The sequence below is a fragment of the Armigeres subalbatus genome, chromosome 2 (assembly GCF_024139115.2).
Source record: "Armigeres subalbatus isolate Guangzhou_Male chromosome 2, GZ_Asu_2, whole genome shotgun sequence".
Taxonomy (NCBI): domain Eukaryota; kingdom Metazoa; phylum Arthropoda; class Insecta; order Diptera; family Culicidae; genus Armigeres; species Armigeres subalbatus.
Window position 1 is genome coordinate 70,138,606 of NC_085140.1, and position 20,625 is coordinate 70,159,230.

Below are 20,625 nucleotides of genomic sequence, written 5' to 3' on the forward strand. Positions count from 1 at the left end.
GAAGGAGCTTCCCTTACATTTGCCTTATATTTAATAGTCATGATGGAAGTTTTGTGTGAAACAGATTTTAAAAGTGTTTTGCCTCGAAAATCTCCTTTCATCGTACAATCATTTTAACTTAATCCCTACGATGTTTTCCCTAATCACGCGATTTCCTTTCATATTTGTGTTGGTTTCGGCAACAACTTGAAATAGTTAACCACCAAAATCATCCAAATTTTCTTCATTCGTTCCGTGCCAAATTTCGTTTTGAAACTTACGAAAAAAGAAATATCATATCGCATACCCTCAGCTATTAGTTGAACCAAAAATCCAATTATTTTAGCGACGCTGGACGCTCAAGTGAACCCAAGTGAAAGCACTGTGCGGAAACAATCATCTCGCCCAAAAAAGAGTGATCGTGGTCGCGATCGGGCCCGCGCCAACAACTCAAAAAGCAAACATTGAAGAAAAGAATAACACTCGATCAGAGCGCCGCGATCAGAACCGGAACCTGAACGAGGACGACGGTGGTGTTGTTTAATTGGTTGCCCTCCTGCTGTTGAGCCTGATCCTGATGAATATGGAATTTCAACCGCTGCCACCGGTTTCGTCGATGAACATCGGTGGCGGCCCACCGACACCTGCTCCGTCTCCGCACATCCAAATTATCCCCAACGGGTCCAGCAACGGAGCCGGCGGCGGAGGAGGAGGTGGAGGGGGATCGAATTCGGTTGCCAATCAGCTGCTGAACTCGATGCCGCCGCCGATCCTGCCGGTCGGTATGCCGCTGCAGCAGGTGGTTCACAATCTGCAGCATCTGACGAACGTTAATGGACTGGCCCAGCAACATCAGCAGCAGCAGCAACAGCAGCACCAGCAACATCACCAGCAAGCACAACAACAGGCACATCAGGCACTGCTAGGATCGAACAACCCAAATGGACTGAACGGCGCCGGTATCCACCAGGGCCAGAGTCTGCCACCGACGTCACAGCTCCTGCAGGCGATTCATCACAATACGAGCAACAATAATAACAACAACAACAATGTGATCAACAATAACAACAACAACTCGATCACGCAGTACCAGGTGCAGCAACTCTGGAGACATCACGCCTATTTAAACGGTAATGTGTTGATTTATGACGTTCTTGTTTTGTATATGGGTCAGTGGGTAATTTGAGCAGTTTGCGCGGTTTTCGGTACGAGTAATCAATTCATTTCATTCATTTCATTTATTTAGTTAACATCTAAACAGATAACACTGAATCAACAATTTGACGCCACAATGCACGGTTCGAGGCCGCATCTCTCCATCCTCGGATACGCCCCACGCTCGCCAAGTCGTTCTGCACCTGGTCTGCCCATCTCGCTCGCTGCGCTCCACGCCGTCTCGTACCTGCCGGATCGGAAGCGAACACCATCTTTGCAGGGTTGCTGTCCGGCATTCTTGCAACATGTCCTGCCCATCGTACCCTTCCGGCTTTAGCCACCTTCTGGATACTGGGTTCGCCGTAGAGTTGGGCGAGCTCATGGTTCATTCTTCGCCGCCACACACCGTCTTCTTGCACACCGCCAAAGATGGTCCTAAGCACCCGTCTCTCGAATACTCCGAGTGCTTGCAAGTCCTCCTCGAGCATTGTCCATGTTTCATGTCCGTAGAGGACTACCGGTCTTATTAACGTCTTGTACATGATACATTTGGTGCGGTGGCGAATCTTTCGACCGCAGTTTCTTCTGGAGCCCGTAGTAGGCCCGACTTCCACAGATGATGCGCCTTCGTATTTCACGACTAACGTTGTTGTCAGCCGTTAGCAAGGATCCGAGGTAGACGAATTCCTCGACCACCTCGAAGGTATCCCCGTCTATCGTAACACTGCTTCCCAGGCGGGCCCTGTCGCGCTCGGTTCCGCCCACAAGCATGTACTTTGTCTTTGACGCATTCACCACCAGTCCAACTTTTTTGTTGCTTCACGTTTCAGGCGGGTGTACAGTTCTGCCACCTTTGCAAATGTTCGGCCGACAATGTCCATGTCATCCGCGAAGCAAATAAATTGACTGGATCTGTTGAAAATCGTACACCGGCTGTTACACCCGGCTCTCCGCATGACACCTTCTAGCGCAATGTTGAACAACAGGCACGAAAGTCCATCACCTTGTCTTAGTCCCCGGCGCGATTCGAACGAACTGGAGTGTTCGCCCGAAATCTTCACACAGTTTTGCACACCATCCACCGTTGCTTTGATCAGTCTGGTAAGCTTCCCAGGGAAGCTGTTCTCGTCCATAATTTTCCATAGCTCTACGCGGTCTATACTGTCGTATGCCGCCTTGAAATCAACGAACAGATGGTGCGTTGGGACCTGGTATTCACGGCATTTTTGAAGGATTTGCCGTACAGTAAAGATCTGGTCCGTTGTCGAGCGGCCGTCAACGAAGCCGGCTTGATAACTTCCCACGAACTCCCACTGTAGATGGGGCATATAACCCCTTCCTTCCACTCCTCCGGTAGCTGTTCGGTTTCCCAGATTCTGACTATCAGTTTGTGCAGGCAAGTGGCCAGCTTTTCCGGGCCCATCTTGATGAGCTCAGCTCCGATACCATCCTTACCAGCTGATTTATTGGTCTTTAGCTGTTGAATGGCATCCTTAACTTCCCTCAAGGGGGGCTGGTTGGCTTCCATCGTCCGCTGAACTGACGTAGTCATCTCCTCCGGCGCCTTGACTTTCACGGCCTGTACTCTCAGCGCCATTCAAATGTTATTCGTAGTGCTGCTTCCACCTTTCGATCACCACGTTCGTCCGTCAAGATGCTCCCATCCTTATCCCCGCACATTTCGCCCCCCGGCACCAAGCCCTTGCGCGATGCGTTCAGCTTCTCATAGAACTCCCGCGCTTCTTGAGCACGGCACAGCTGTTCCATCTCCTCGCACTCCGCTTCTTCCAGGCGGCGTTTCTTCTCCTGAAAAGGCGGGTCTGCTGTATCCGCTTCCGTCTATAACGTTCCACGTTCTGCCGAGTACCTTGCTGCAGCGCAACCGCCCGCGCTGCGTCCTTCTCCTCCAGAATCTGTCTGCACTCTTCGTCGAACCAATCGTTCCGTCGACTTCGACCCATATACCCGACGTTGTTCTCCGCTGCGTCGTTAATGGCTGCTTTAACTGTACTCCAGCAGTCCTCAAGAGGGGCCCCATCGAGCTCACCCTCTTCCGGCAACGCTGCCTCGAGATGCTGCGCGTATGCAGTGGCGACATCAGGTTGCTTCAGTCGCTCTAGGTCGTACCGCGGCGGTCGTCGGTACCGAACATTGTTGATGACGGATAGTTTTGGGCGCAGTTTAACCATCACCAGATAGTGGTCAGAGTCGATGTTAGCGCCACGATATGTCCTGACGTCGATAATGTCGGAGAAGTGCCGTCCATCAATCAGAACGTGGTCGATTTGTGATTCTGTCTGCAGTGGTGATCTCCAGGTGTACCGATACGGGAGGCTGTGTTGGAAGTAGGTGCTACGAATGGCCATATTCTTGGAGGCGGCGAAATCAATTAGTCGTAGGCCGTTTTCGTTCGTCAGCCGGTGAGCGCTGAACTTTCCAATAGTCGGTCTAAACTCCTCCTCTTGGCCAACCTGAGCGTTCAAATCTCCTATGATGATTTTGACGTCGTGTCTTGGGCAGCTGTCGTACTCACGTTCCAGCTGCGCGTAGAATGCGTCCTTATCATCATCAGTGCTTCCGGAGTGTGGGCTATGGACGTTGATTATGCTGAAGTTGAAGAACCGGCCTTTGATCCTCAACCTGCACATTCTTTCATTGATCGGCCACCACCCGATCACGCGCCTTTGCATATCGCCCATCACTATGAAAGCTGTTCCCAGCTCGTGTGTGTTGCCGCAGCTCTGGTAGATGGTATGATTACCTCTAAACGTTCGCACCATTGATCCCTTCCAACAAACCTCCTGCAGCGCTACGATGCCGAATCCACGGTCGCTTGAGCACATCGGCGAGTATGCGTGTGCTCCCGATGAAGTTGAGAGATTTGCAGTTCCACGAACCGAGTTTCCAATCGCTAGTCCCTTTTCGTCGCAGTGGTCTTCGCCGATGGTTCCGGTCCGTACTCTCTTGTTGATTGTTCGTTGCTTATGATTTTTTAAAGGCTGGCTTGCAGGGCCTGACACCAAACCCCCTAAATTTCCGGAGGACCATTCCTCCTTATTTCCGGTGGACCATGGTGCACAGTTTCACTTAGAGTCCCTCACTGGCACTCGGACGATGATCAGCCGCCCCTAACATGGAGAACAGACGCTGTTGTGAGCCGATCCTGACATGGAGAACAGACGCTCAATAAGATTTGCACCTCCGGGAGGAGCAAACCCCCCTTCCCTGTCAGCATACGACCATAGTTCCCACCGGGGTTGGTTACCCGATCTTCCCTAAGGTTGCTCGTATCCCGGCCAGCACCGCGGGGAGGTAGGGATAGGAGTTGCTGGGTAAGAGGCTAAGGACCGCGAGATGGGGTCTATTTTATTCCTTCAGGTACGCGAAGTACCAATGGTACGCTTTACCCAGCATTTGCCGTGAGTTATCAATTATCAATTGCTTTGTTAGGCTGCGAACCTGTGTCTACGTGATGAATTATGTTGCACATCAGAACAATGTGTTTTTATTACTTGCTACTATGTTCTACTAAAAGGTAAGAAATTGGTTGACAATTTCGCCCACATTTATTAATGTTCTCAGTCAAAAGAACTGAACTTTCATCTTCCAAAACGCACCATCATCTACGCATATGACAAACGTTCACTTAGGTAATATGTCGCACCGTCACAGAAACTTCAGATTCGTTTTTCGTATTTGATAACTGATAGATAGTCATCAATGGTTGATTTGATTATAAATGGTTACAGTTTATTGCCTTTTCCATTCAAATTCGCACTTGGATGTGAAATTAAGCATTCTAGCCAGTGAGATCATAAGCTTATTTCGAGATCCAGAAAAAGATCACCCAAAAATTATCACATCTGAAAACAATAAACGATTTGACTCACCCCGGGGATGGCCTTGGAAAAGGTACGAAAGTATTAGGCGGAGTATTTTACGCACGGTTCCCCATTCTTAGTTCGCTTGTAGGGCCATTATTAGTTTTGTGGTTTCAGTTATTGGGCATCAGAACAAAATGAGAGATGCGTCTACTCCATAAAGGTTCTGCGTTTCAACAGAAACTTAGCCAGCATTTTTTACGAATGTACGAATGTTTGTAATAGACAACTGTCTTTGATTATTATTCGGACTAATTCTACAAGTATAGTGATGTGTGCTCCCTTTTGACTTCACGCCAGAATGGACAAAATCGGCTCTCCTCACGTGACGCTAATTCTTTAAATAAGCCCAAGTTCAGTGTTAAGAAATGTGACAACTAATCATGATATCGCTCCTGCCAATTTGCTAATAATTGTTATCATAAGTTATAACTCCTTATTATTATAATCCTTTTAAAGGATATTATGACTTTGTCTATTGGGTCATTGCTCTAAATATAAAGTATGGGACATGAGAGCAACATTAGGAAAATGTCACGGAATGTCATGAAATTAACGTCAATCGACACTCATAAGACACCTGTCAGATGACCTGTCAGATAAAGTCATAAGATTATTTAAGCGTCACATAAAATGCAGAATAAATTAGAAAAAAAACTCTTTCTTCTATTTGGCATTCGAAAGATGGAAAACATTGGAATTAATCAAGTTGACAAGGCTCCAACGTTTTTCCTTCATGTAAATACAAACGTCGCCCATTTTATGTATCGTAAACAGCAATCGTTCTTTGAAGATAAAATTATTATGGCTATGAATTGGTCATTCTTTATATCATCTTGAGGATATGTTAATTTAATAATAAATAATAAAAAAATAAAAAAAAAATTAACGAACCATTACTTCTAATGTCACTGAAAATGGCCCGACGTTTGTTTATTTACTTACAAAAAATGGTCGGATTATGGAAAACTTGATAAGTTGACAAGTAGCTAAAAGGATTATTAGATGCTAGTGAACAAGGTCTATCAATACGAGGTTATAAACTACAGAGAAAAAATGTCGCTATCTTTGCTCACTGAAACATCTGGGATAGACTAGGAGCAATATTTCTTTGCAAAGTCCATATGATTTGACAGTTCTGTACCCAACATTTATCGTATAACAAAGGTATGCGAAGCGACTATCTTTCTCTTTTTTTTACATTTTTTTTTGTAAGGAACATGAACGCTATTCAGGCAGGTAGTCACCAAAATTGTCATCTCTGTGGTACTCAAACGAAGTCTGCTAAAATTACTAAACATTTAAAATTTTGCTGATTTATCCTATAATTTGTTTCCAAATGTTTTTATTTCACCAAAGTTGTTCAGTTTGCTTAGCTTTGACTGACGACACTTAGCTGTGGTTTTACTCCATAACGAATCAACTGGGATTGTTCAAACATTCTCTCTGGGCATGTTTCAGTGACTCAAATGTAGAATGAGTTGGAAAGATGTAAGAATTATTGGTAGATGGTATTTGCTATTTGTAGACCGTGCTTATATGTATGTCTCCACAAAAACCACAGAAAGGAATATTAGTTGGTAGCCATCGTGTGATCTGGATTTCCTCTTTTTCATTATTTACTTCTCTGACGCACGAAGCAGAAACATGATCAATCGCACTCTTTACATTAGTTTTTTAAATTTTTTATTTGTATTATTAATTGATTTTTTTTATTCTGTCCCAATTAGTACACTTTTTCAGTTCTTCGCAGTTGGTCAAGCTCTCATGTTGTGGTATTTATTCGAGTAACTGAATTTTTTAGTTTCTAAATTTGTTACATTCAAAAAAGAGAAAATGTCTTCTTTTTTTTCCTATTTTTTTAGTGTATGTTAGTTTTGATCATTTATTAAAATAAATTTTGTCAAAATGGCAAAAATCATTTGATATTTATTAGTGCCACATAACCACTTTCCACGCGAAGAATAAATAGAATCTTCTATCAATTAAAACTTATTGGTGATTCCTAAAATGCAGTTATTTTATTTAGGTGTGGATTCATATTAGTTTTATTTGAGTTCTCAGTGTAGGCATTCAATATGATTCATTTTCCTTTTATAAATTCACCTAAATATTCCGGCTTGTCTAATCAATCCAAATGCTCCAGATTGCATTATCAACTGAATTTTTCAGACTTGGCCTAATTTGTAACATTTGCTCAATCTCATTTTTTCATGATATCTAGTTGCACAGTAGCAGAGCTACGAATAAATGTAGGACAAAGCCTAAACTGTTTTTGAATCTTACTGAAAATCATACACAATGATCGCAATTAATAGATGAGCTTTATTCCTTGTGGTGGGTGTGGGCAGATGACATTCATTCTTTGATAAGGTACTTGAAATACCATGCGCCTCCATATTGATCAAATCTTTCTATCCTTCGAGTAATGAAAAACATGTTTACCGCCATTGGGAAAGGGGGTAAAACGCCTCCTCAAAATTCTAAAGAGAGGAGAATTTTCAACTAAATTAATCTTATGTGACCTTTTCGAATCATTTCACCTAATGAAATTGTGTAAAAAAAATCGAACATTTTTATGTCACCCCCACATATAAAAAAACATTTTCCATTATGTTTAATAAGTCCAGAGAACTTAAAGTATAGTTATTATGCTTCAAGACAAAACCTGCAATTTAATCGGTTTTAATTTTATATAAAGCAGGATATTTGCAATGAACTTAGCATTCGTCGTTTTCGAGTATGAAATTCTGTTAAATTACTCAATATGGCAACCTTCGAAGTGCTCTTGAAAACCAAAATGACATTCAATTATCATAAAATTCAGAAGTAAGCTAACTCAATCATATATAAGAAAAATGACGAAAATAAGATCATGATTTTTTTTTCGTTTTTTTCCGATCCTCAGCCATTGTGCGTTGATTATTTTTTTCAAACGTAAATTTCGTAGGTTTGTTGAATTCTTCTTGATTTTTTCCTAATTGATCGATTTTTTTTCCGTTTTTTCAGAATGATCCATTCATTTCTGTTCACCCGATTAGCGCAATTATGCTTCAGGCTAATCGCGTTAGAATTCAATTCGAAAACTTTCAAGGGTACAGGTTTTCAAAATCAAGCGACAGGTCTTTGCAGAAGTCACGTTGCAGAAGTTATAAAAAATATTCAGATAAGATCATCGCCTACTAATTGCTGTTTGTAACGTCAAAGCCACGATAAGAGAGCTGCATAGGACTGTCATTAGGGCAGCCTTCTTTGAGCCCTGTCATGAGTATTCTTAACCCTGAACAACCCAAATTTTCGTTTCCGGTCAAAATAACTATTTTGCTTTCTAAAATCGATCTGAACACGTTGTGGGCAATAAAAGTTTTAATTCATGATTTTACCAATTTCACATTTTGATTTTTTTGAATTTTGTTTTAAAAAAATTTCATCCAATGGAATGATGTCTTGAATCTATTCATCTTTTATATTTTTTCACATATTTAGAGCTCAAAAATTCTCATTCAAAAAATTCTCATTCTTTCAATTTTTTAATTTTCAGAGATATTTTTTTTATTTTCCATGTAATAAATAACCGTTTCCATTTTTTTGCTAAAGTTTTTCTGTAACAGATTTAATTGATCACAAATCCTATCGGACTTCCTCAACGCCATAACTGTGGATATCCTACAAGCATGAATTGGTAAGAAATACATTCTGTTTTCCTTTTGCGAACAAAATATCACAAGTCAGTCAAAAAGCCGCTTGGTGCGTTTTGGCTTAACCCCGACCGAATAGGATACATATTTTAGAGTGTTCCATTCACAAAAAAAGCCTTCTGTTAAATAAGGTTAGTTGTGGAAAAACTACAAATGTTTCCCTATTCAAAAGTAAAAGCAAAAACACGGAGAAAGAAAATTCGCAATTTTCAATAGTTTTTTTTATAAATATTTAGAATTTTGACAATTTATTTTAATCCGCATTGAAACATGCATTGGGGTTTATATTATTAATCACCATCATTTTTTTTCGAAATCTAAACAATTGAAAATTACAAAAATTAATTAAGTACCCCGTCTAAAAGCGGTCTTGGGCAGTAGATTGTTAAGGTGAATCGCGGCTGAATCCTTTTTTAAAACTACATAGCCGTTTCAGGGGTACATTACTCCAAAAAAAACGACAGAGAACAGCGCAAGAATGTTTTTCACTATTGCTCACTTGCAGCACACGAAACATAACATGTTTTTCAGTGCTTATCGCCTATACAGTACCTCGCGTGTGTTAATCGCCTATAATCACAGTACCTCACATTTCTGGGGGCACAAATCTTAACAAGTAGGAGATCAACAAACCTGGAAGTCATATTTTTATGGATGCAGTGACGCTGTAAAGATGAGCTTGTTGAGATTTGTGCCTCCGAAAGCGTCTAGTAAATTGGATTGTAACGGATTTCACTTTAAATGAATATGTAGTCAATAAAAAAGAAGAGACAAGAAAATGAAAAAAAGAAACAACGACTATGATAGTAATATTTTTAATTAGGCTTAAAAGAATATTCAAACCAGTATTGTAAAAATTTCCTTGGCATTCATTTATATAATTTTCCGAGAACTTTTTCCCGTAGTTAGGTATCAATTCGTGAGGTATGACAAACTGGTAGCGCTTAAATGTGTCTTCATCTTTGTCAAACAGGACAAACTGTAAACTGTAATCTGCGACGTGGCAAATTGTCATTACAAATTGTAAGCTCAATTTCCAGAACAATTATCATATTTTTACATGAATTTTAGAGAAAAAAAATGTATGTTAAGTAAATTATAAATTCAAAATGGTTTGTTCAGTATACCAAATATGGAAGATAATATTCATAATCTTTGTACTATGCAAACTACATCCGGAATCGGATAGAAAACGTCTTGGTAAGAGTAGTCACCATGCTACTACCCAAGCCGTTCCTGGGTGGACGTTAGGCAAAATAACAGCGATTTCAACAATGCTGTTCTCACAACTGGCCCTCTACTAAAATTTCAATTTTTCTGTTCGCTTGATACTCGTCGTTCGCTTGCGACAACTATTCATACTGTTCTTCATTGTTGCGCTCCCTCTTTACTTTGAGCTCTAGATGTTGTACTCACCGATAAATGCCAATAAATCAATAATGATTAAATTAGTCAAATGACATTTAGATGACGTCTGATTCAAACTTACCTTTTTGTTTCGCTGAACTGGTGAAAAGTGAACGTTGGGAGCTAAAACTACCAGTGTGAGTAGTGTCTTACGGGTGGGTGGTGGGTGCCTACCATTGTCTTACGCTCCATATAAAAAATAAGTTGTATGTAAAAAATCTCACAGGGAGAGGGAGGAGTTTAAAAATCATAAAAAATGCTTACGTAATTAGTGAAACCTTAGACTCCTTTGAATCTCTTATCAAACAAACATGGTTCTACATTTTTCGCAAATTAGTCTGGATTGAACAGATTTTGAATACAGTTATTTTAACACATTAAACTATTCAATCGTGTTACATTCTTTAAATTCATTTGAAAGTAACGCACAACTCAAATGTAAAGATGCGTCTAATAACGTTGTCAGGGGAATCGCCGAGATCCAAGGTTCAGATGGAACGTTTGAATAAAATTAGCCGAGGATGCTGAAAGACCACGCAACGGCTTTGAACATTACTCATTACCCCCGAATTGGTGAAAGGCTCTTAGGATGTGTTATTTAAAGATGATAATGGAATTAAAATGAAGTAAATTCGCTACCAGTATGAAAAAATCATGGAAGAAGACAAGATTTTTAGAGTAGTTAGTGCCTTTTGTTCCATCGAAACCACGATATGAGAGTTAGGAGCACCATAACGTAATACTGTTTGACAGTACAACCTGTCCACAGACGGTCTGACTTTACTCCGGCTAAACCAAATTTCCTGGGGGCGGAGTCAAAGTTGTACAACATGTTGGAGCGTGTATGTGGCACCTTACATAGGGATAGGACTGTCAAAAGGACAGCCATTTGTTATCCTTGTCATGATTGTCCTTAAGTACAATTAGGGCAGAGTCTAAAAGTAGCTACTGCAATGCATGGTCAACTATCACCTCGCATTTGACATCTTATTTAGATTTTTAGAAAAATATTCATCAGATTACTGATATTCAGATATCATTTCTTATCCATTTTATATAATATTTTCTGTTTTTAAATTTGACTTATGGCTGTCGACTCTTACGAGAGTGCGTGATCTTTCATGTTTCGGACAGCAGAATGGTCGGACGAAATATTGTGTTCTGCATTGCGCGGCCGGTAATAAAATTAATCAGTTCAGTGCGTGATCTCTCATGTTTCGGACAGCAGAACGATCGCGTGGTCGGACGAAATATTGTGTTCTGCATTGCGCGGCCGGTAATAAAATTAATCAGTTCAGTGCGTGGTCTTTTTTGTTTCGAGGCGGGCTTGGTAGTCATATGGCTACTGCTTCTGCCTCATACGCAGGAGGTCGTGAATTCAATCCCAGGTCCGTTCCATTCTCCTACTTTGTATCTTTCTCTTTATTTCTCATGTTCTAGCAATCGCTAGAACTGGAAATGGACTTCCATACCGTTTCCATTACTATTCCTATACCTTCAATTTGAGTATTCTAACAGTAATCTGCTAGAATTGGAAATGAACTTATAGAGCTCGTTTCCTACATCCAATTAGAAATTCCATCAGTTACCTTCTCCTATCTATCACATTGGCAGCTCGTTAACCAAGACGGACCTCTGCCGCTCAATCTAACCCAGAAATTCCAACAAATTCCGCATGAACTCGTGGCAAGTGCAGAGGTATATTCGGCTTGCAGTGGGCGAGTGATTGCATCATCATTTCCTCCCCTTCCCTACATTGACTTGCATTCTGACGTGGCAGGCGCCAGTATGACCTAACAAATGAGATCACCAGTACTTGTACATTGAAGATGTGTGCTAGTCCCAAGCAAACATCTGTTGGTTCCCTGTGCAAGAACAGCTGATCTGGTCATAATGGAGTAGCAACTACGAGCAGTCAATCAAGCTCAAGCTCAAGCTCAAGCTTGACTTATGGCTGTCGACTCTTACGTGTTTTTATTTACCATAAATCGGTTATTTGTGCAAAAACAGTTGATCTGACTATAATAGGGACTATTTAAACCATACCTGGACTTGAGCTAGAAATTTTAATTACACAAATATGATCAACATTTTAGTCATTATTTTAAGTAAACAATAAAATAAAATAAAATTCAAAGAAAAACTAAAGAAAAAACTATTATATCTTATTTGACTTATACTGGGCTAATGTTATCATTTGAAGAAGGAAATATTATTTCTCTTCCCCTAATACCAAGCGATGCGTTCATTTGAAGAAGGAATTATCTTCTCACTTCGCCTTATACCAACCATATGCGTTCATTCAAGGAAAGCATTGCCTTCTTTCATCGCTCTGTGCCGCAATCAAAAAGTAATGGTATGCATCTGCACGTATCTGTCCGGTTTATTGCAAAGGAAAAATTTATGTTATTCGTTACGTGCTTGTTTGAAATTAGGGGAAAACGCCTTTTGATTCCTTGATATGAAATATCTTTCCTTAAATGTAGAATGATCACTTTTATAAGAAATTTATACAAACTGACAGTTCAAAATTATGCGAAATGTTCGTTTTGTTACACGACTCTTATTTTTGGTGCAGCTCATAAATCAACATTTTGTCAAAAGTCAATTATGCCAAATCATCTTTATGTCTAACGACGCAAACTTCTTTCTATAACATTCGCTACATTCGTTCAAAGAACTGTTGCATTAAACATTTAAAATATCGAGAATGTCTTCTATAACAGATAGTTTACGCGAGATATATCTTGAATGCCATTGGAAAAATCTGACAAATATGAAAATAGAAACAAAGAACTTTTAAATAAAACCACACAGTAAAATTTATATTTTTTTCTTATGTCTTCCTTTCTACCGATTCGTAGAACTAAATGTGCCCTTTCGAAAAATTTGATCTGGTAAGTATTATTGGGAAAATTTAATCACCAGAGACGAGCGTGGCCAGTATGGGCTGCCGTAATGAGGAATTACTCTGTGAACATTAGAGGAATTATGTTTATAACGGGTTCCAAAGCTAAAACTGCAGAGCGAATAAAAATTGTTCTTATGCAAATATAAACCATGCTTCTATTAACTGGATGTTTCGGGGTAGTAAAATACCGCGCAAGAGTACAGATCAAACCTGAGTTAATGAAGAAGTGAGAAGTATGCAGATCCTGGACGACGAACGGGTGATAACCCAAGCAGCACAAGTCAAGTGAAATTGGTTACAGCAACCTAATTGTGACTGAATCTGGTCACATATGAGTTACTGTAATCTATGTGTAACATATGTGCTGCTCGGGAAGCCCTCCCTATTCCGGTATTCTCGAAGCATTGTCTTTATATTAGGAAAAAAAAATTCAGTTTATCCGTCTTTGTCTTGTCCCTGACGGTTAATAATCCGTTACCAATGGAAAACCAGCGTATAGGTATTACCGTTTCCAAAGCCACTGAGATGTCCCTGAAAAAAAAACACGAGAGGCACTTCAGTTGTAGCATCAAACCATACCATCAAAAAGCAAATTGTGAGTTCAAACTAGGCAATGTCAACTGATTCTAGGGCGTTTGGAGTGCCCCAGCAAATAATTATAGTCAAAGGTGACAATTAAGTTTTAGCTCCCGTAACACGGTAGATCACTTTGACGTAGTGTGTTGCGGTGTAATATCTACCAAACAGAGCCCTAGCCTAATCCATTTTTCTAGCCAGGGCAATAAGTTGTGGTAATTAAGGATTCATCGTATTTAGTCCTCGCTACCAACAGCAGTCTCAGAAATAAAACATAATTAATGTTACCTTGCAGACAGTTGAAAGACTCGAATTCCTCTTGTTTGAGGCTAAACTGTATGCAGCGGAAACAAATTTTCAAGCAATTAGTTAAAAAACCTCGGTACCCGGTCCTAGGCTGAACTGACTGCTGGAAAAATCGATTTAGGGGTTCAAATACGTACTAACTCTTTTTGAACTGGTGAACAATGGTAGTGAGAGGAACACACGGAAGTTCTTATTACTGAACAAATTGTCTTGCTTGAAATGGTCTTGTAGACAGAGCTAAATCCCGGGTTTTCATTGATTCACTGGTGATATTCTAGAAGCAAGACAAGGATGTGGCTAGGGCTCCGATACATGGCCAAAAACAGTATCACTGTTCTGTTTTCCCAAGAAAGGATTGATTTTCTAATGATAAGGGGCGCGCCTTCAATGGGATTGCTCTCTATGAAGTGTCTAAATAGCGGGACCTTGTCATGGTTGTCTTGAGAAAACAAAACAACAACTGTATCGAAACCAATACTGCATTGCTTCTCAATAGCACTGGAGTAATTCGACATGCACTTAAACACTAAATTTTAGCAACCAAATCATCTGTGTCAGAAGCAGTTTCTTTATGGATTTTAGCGATCGATTATTACGAAAAATCTATGACATTTTAGAAAAGACCATTCATCGCACATAATTTAGATGAGAGTGAGGGGAACCTAGATGTTAACAATGTGTCATATCTTCCTCATGAAATGAGAAATTCAAGTGTTGTAATACTGAACCGTTCGTCACTTTTTTGGAACGTGGACGTATTAAAAAAGTTTTTCTCATATCATTTTTGATTACTTTGTAAGTGGTCAATATTTTTATGACCTAGAGTCCGTGCTTGGAAAGGTCAATAGTTTGCATATTTTGCTAAAAGCGATTGTTACGATTTGTTAAAAGCTATGACTTACAACATTCAGTGTAATGTGACCTTAAACGTGGCGTTCTTTATAATGTTCTACGCACTGTAATTAGTAAACCTGTTGAGGAGAAGGTAAAGTTGGCAACCAACAACCACGTGTTTTAAGTGAGTGTTTGTTCTGCCGCTCGGTGTTCAACTACTTCAGCGATAATTTTGCGGACGACGAAAAGGGACAAATATCACACCGTCAAAGGTGATTGGATCGGAAACCTCTTTCCTTCGTCCTGCTTTTTTAGCACCTTAAATAAATAAATTCCACTTAGCCTGCAACATGTGATTGTGGGAGGGTAGATTTTTGACGGTAACTGTGTCTGAAGGGTGTAGAACGAAAATTTGCTAATTTGAGACCGTCACCAAATTAGAATTCAAACGCTAATAGCGTCTCAATCGATTCCCATCAATCGATTCGGAAACTATCCAGCAATTTTCCAAATTCATTCAAGCTATTGATTAACAACGTAAAACTATTGAAAATGTTGACTCTTGCCGCACCCAGTAAGAAGTTTAGAACCAACTAATCTCGTGTATAAACAGACTCGTAATTCGGGCGCGCGCGTCATTTTTGTTCGAGATTTCACGGAAAGCGGATGACGCCATCCGGTAGCGGTCGCATCCGGGAGGTAGCGGTGGCAGTCATGGATGGTGGAGCGGCGAATCATTGGCGGTCAGACTGGCAGCAGTATTCAAGTGAAATTTGTCGGATCAGTGGCCTCTGCAGAAGAAGCAGAATTTGAGACAGATTTGTCTCGCAATATTCAAACTATTTTTGTCAAATTATTGTTATCAAACTTATTTTTTTCCTTTCTGCCCGCTTCGTTGATCGTTGCGCCTGCGAATACTTTTTCCCTGATCATAACAAATATCGATACTCGTACTACTGTATGTAATATTGATAAACTTGTACGCGAAAGCCTTGATATCAATGAGCCGAATACACCCGATTCTTTTTTTACACGGGGGATGCGTTCCGTGTAAAAAAAGTTTTCAGTTCAAAATTTGAAAATCCGTGTAAAAAAAATTTTATGATTGCTCGACAAAACATGCAAAATGGAGCAACTTTGCAAAAATTTGTATGGGATTTTTTTTACACGGCCGTGTAAAAAAAATCCGTGTAAAAACAGAATCGGGTGTATTATTAATATTAGAAAGTTCGCCCCATCAGGAAAATCTTTTGAAGTTTTTGATTATTTATGTTCAAAACCCTTCCACATGATCGAACGGGATTAATGATTATATTCAGAGAGTTCATGAATAGTAATCTGTACGACCACAATCATGTGGGCTTAAAAATCGTGCTGATTATATCAATATTAACAAATTGAGTAGTTATGGTCAGTGCTGTGCACCATCACCATCAACACCTTTTAACATCCTGATATAGACACGCTTATTCTTCTGCATTCCACACTCTCCTCAACCATCGTAGTGGCACAAAGCTGTTTATTGTGACATGCATATTAGACCTCTTCATGTTTTCAAAAAGTATCAAAAATTCAACCGGTCAGCCCAGAATCACAATTCTTATGCTAAAATAAGTCTCCTGTCATGACCTGAAAATTTGTATTTGCAGTTTTAATTATTCTAATTTTAATAAATAATTTAAATCACAATGATGGATAAATCCAATACTAAATCAGAGACTCTCAGGCTTTCTTGCAATATTGATTATTTCTTGAACGAGTAATGATGGAAAATGCATCGGCAATTGATAGGTTTATTGAAAATATTGTTGCTGGTGCAATTGACATGCTCAATGACATTCACTGATTGCAATTCCAAAGAAATTGTTCCATAATCGAAAGGATTTTGATATTAGTTGTAAAATCTGGTCATTTTATATGGCCTATTAACAAAAGAAGGGTGTCCTCCTCAGCAAACAAATCATTGCATCTCGTCATTCGAGCACTTCGTTATATAGACACGTGGTCGCGTATCGAGAAGTTATCAAAGGTGGAAATTTTCCGAAGAAAATTCTCTTTGGTAACTTTTGTTCGTATTCCGGCAATGGCTTAACTTCCTGTTTTTTTTCTTTTTTCCGCCATGATGCCAAACCGTCTGTGACCTTTCCGTAATCCGAAAGCTTTATCCTAGCGCGGATTAATCATCACCCTCATCGTGTCATGGTTGTTTAGATTCGAGCGACCATCCATCCGCCGATCCCCAGATGGCCCACAGAGAGTGGAGACAGTTTCGCACACAAACCGGTTCGTCGCCTCGCTATGCACCGAACTCTTTCTTCGACTCCTGATTTCGGACCATCATGATGGTTGGCGCAGTTCGCTAATGTGTGTTTGTGTGTGCGTAAATTTTCGGACCTGCGCTCTCGTGGTCTGAAGTCCGGTATAAGGCGGTGTTTAGCCAAACCCCTAAACCTCAACCAGGCGCACTTTCTCGCATGGCTCTTCTCCGGGTGTGTAATCTGAGAGCCGTGGTGCGGCGGGGCTTTAAATTTAATATTTATTGGGCGGTTGGTTTTTTGTACCCGAACAGCAACAAAAAGTGTAAGAAATTTCCATAGCTTCATGCGTGTACGCACATGTCCCACCGCGACAGAGACGAGGTCGCAAGGGTGATTCAGCTGTTTGAAGTTTTTAATTTGTTGTGAAATTTAAGAAGTTTGGTTTTTCTCCGCATTTGCTTCACAAGATTGGATTTCAAAATTGGGGTAACCAATGCAACGGAAATTGATGGAATACCGTTTTGACTCAGATCCCGAACTTGACACTCACTTTCACATGGTCATTCTATCTTTATTTGTTTGATTATTTCCATAGGATTTCGAATACGTAATCCTCCGTACGAAAAAACAATGAAAGTTTTAGTTTTAAGGCACTTTAAAGTCAGTGCTATGAGTCATGTTTGGGATTTGGGTCAAATGGTATTTAAAGTTTTACAAAATGTCAATCGTCATCGCTTCGGCATTCGGACTTATTAAACGCGGAACATGTCGGCATTCTTCTCATATGACTTCAATTTTATTTATAAAAGACATGCCATTGAATAATTTGAAACGATAGAACAAGACAATTATCAGGCATAAAATTGTATCAAAAGAGGCTTTCATTAGCACTACTGAGTGTTTCCATTGAAAATTGTCGGTATATGTTGTATGAACTTCATCATATCAAGATCCTAATTCAATTGGTTAACCACTCCTCTACGCTTTGAATGTTCACACTCTCGCAAAGAGTCACAAGTGCCCACGGCTACCTCCAGTCTACAATCTGCGCCGTCATCGGCGACGACGAAACGAAATGGAAAGTTGCCTCGAACCGGACCGGAGTTTGATGGCGCGTGCATTGCTGCCGCCGCCGCCGATTAGATGGCTCACAAATTCCGCATATGGATGGGTTCTGTTTGGTGATTTCGGACGATATTAGGCGTTTGGATTGACGTCACCACCGCCGCCCGGTCCGAAATGCAGAGCGTACTTGCGCGAAAGCGGAAGAACCGCTTTGTTTACATTCTTCCCGGATGGCCGTGGCACCTTTTCAGTGGCTTGGAGAGATTTTTCGCAACTTGGATGAATATTTAGCAGTGCCTAGTCGGTTTAGCAAGCTGGACCCTCGGAGAAAAGGTGCTAATTGTCGAAAGTGGTACATCGAGTGCTTGGTAGGTAAATATTGTGTCGCGCGACAAACTGCGATGGAGATCAACTTTGGATTAGTCTGAATCCAACTTTTTGTGAGAGGCCGCCATTATTGAGATATTAACATAAAGTAAAATGGTTTGAGTTATTTGACGTTTATTCGATAAGTTTCATCGTTCTTTATTTAAATAACTTTGTTATGGATTTCACACTTAATACAAATTTAACAAATTATTTGTACAATTTGTCAAGCAATCACCCTGCTGGAGGTACATTTCCTATTCAAATAAAACGATGAATGGCGATGTGAACCAGTTTTGCATAATCCATCCAATTTCGCATTCAGAGCACATAATTTGCATCGCAGCGCAAGTACACTTACTGCGTTTTAAATGACTGCCGCGATCGTTTGGAGAAAGATCAGCTGTCATTCTTTGCCTTCCTCTTCCATCTCGTTGCGCACTCCCCCGTTGCCAGTATTTCGTACGCAACGCTAATGATAATACTGGATCTGGAAGCTGTCAGAGTTGCCATAACGGACGTGCTCTCATACATGTAGCTCATGAAGTGTAGACGGACCGTGGACGTGTGAAAATGCGTAGTCACACTGAAATAGCCGAACGAACGCGTAGGATGGCCATGGATTATGCGCGGAATGCAAATCTGTAACAGCTGGGGTAGGGCGAACAACGTGGATGGTATGTGGACTTATCTTCTGTCAAACACTAACTATGCGCTGCAGTCCATCTGCATTTTTTGTTGGTCTACGAAAACCACGAGCTACGACCACCGACGCCAAGAAAACGACTCTGTATGGATCGTATCCAGTGAGATCAGTGAGAAAGCGTGCTACGATTTTTTTTTTCATCTTAGAAAATGTCAACCACACTAAAATGAGAGGTGGATACGTTCATCACTCTTTCATCATCATTTTCATACTCAGCAAATTCTGCCACAAATTTTTAGAAAAAAAAATTGTCGAAAGAGACAGTAGTGAGATCTTTCCTTTTTCAATTGACCTTATTATATATTTGCTGAACCCGCAGCGAAATAAAACTAAAATGTTAGCATCTTTGGTTTATTTGAAAAGAACTTCAAATGTGTTTTTACTCTTCATAAAACAGTTGAGACAAACTTCGAAGCAATTAAGCATTGCTCTAGATGTCTTGAGGGGTCTTAAGCAAGTAACAAACAACATCCAAGCGACAGAAATCTTCTTATTACTTTTATCGTAAACGCCAGCCGGATTTTTGGCAGAGTTCTCACGATTCGGTAAAAGCAGCACGCTTGCAAACAAACTAAAAAGCCAACCGTTGTTTTCGTACCGTCGTTTTTTTTCTGTTGTCCGCTAAATTCAACGGTAAGCTGCGATTGTTTTCCGCTTTTAACACGTTCTTTCCGCTAGTTGCTTCGACAATGCAACGCCGCCACGGTTGTGTGCGTGCGTGTGACGACGACAACGAAGAATGCAAACGATCGTCACACGCTACCGAGTTTCGTCGCCGACGACGACCAACGCCGCCAGTAGTGTTGATAGTCATCGGTGACGAAGAAAAACTTTCACCGAAAAAAAAAGTAATCAACATTTATTTTTCGCAAATCGCTTCCGTCACACGCTGTACCGCTGCGCGGTTGCTTTGATTCGATCAAGTTTGATGCGAAAATGTCAAACCGATCGGATGACAACACACAAAAAGATTAAATGGACGCCATCTGTCGGCTTGAATGCGCCTTCTTTGATTTGTTGATGCTGTGCGTACGTGCGCGAGCACGATCATCAAAGGACGGTGCGCTACGTGATCAGGAGTGATAATCTCCGGAATGGATGACCATATTTTTTTTGCCCAAAAACACAACATCGCGGATGGCAAATAAATGCGTTGCGCATCGGTTTACTCCGAACGAAAATGAAAGTGAGAACTCGCCAACTTCAAGAGCCCCCAAGCTGCTACCCCTTTAGGGGACTATTTGGGGTAGCTGTGCGGTGCAGCAGAGGTGGTACCGTTGTTGGTTGTTCGTGAATTTCTTCCGCTTTTTGTTTCGTTCGCACTCGAACGCGCACGGCAACGGCTTCGTCGTCGCGGCGCGTTTTCGTGAGCCCCACGGCAATCGTTTCGGTTTTGTTTGTGTTTGTGGTTGTGGAAGTACTTTCTCGCTGGGAGTTTTTTGTTTTGTTTATTTTGCTTGGTTGATTTGCATTTTTTTTTCTA

General features: G+C 40.7%; 1 protein-coding gene across 13 annotated transcripts in view; it reads left to right on the plus strand.

The window, feature by feature from the left end:
• LOC134208942 (hepatic leukemia factor) overlaps positions 1–20,625 on the plus strand; it is a 250,100-nt gene that overhangs the window by 88,297 nt on the left and 141,178 nt on the right. For 8 of the 13 annotated variants that reach the window (XM_062684912.1, XM_062684913.1, XM_062684908.1 and 5 more), the window contains exon 2: positions 326–1,109. The exons of the other annotated variants lie outside the window; for them this stretch is intronic. In XM_062684912.1, the coding sequence (XP_062540896.1) occupies positions 557–1,109 (553 nt within the window). In that variant the 5' untranslated portion in view covers positions 326–556. The remainder of the gene's footprint in view (positions 1–325; positions 1,110–20,625) is intronic. 13 annotated transcript variants of the gene reach the window in all.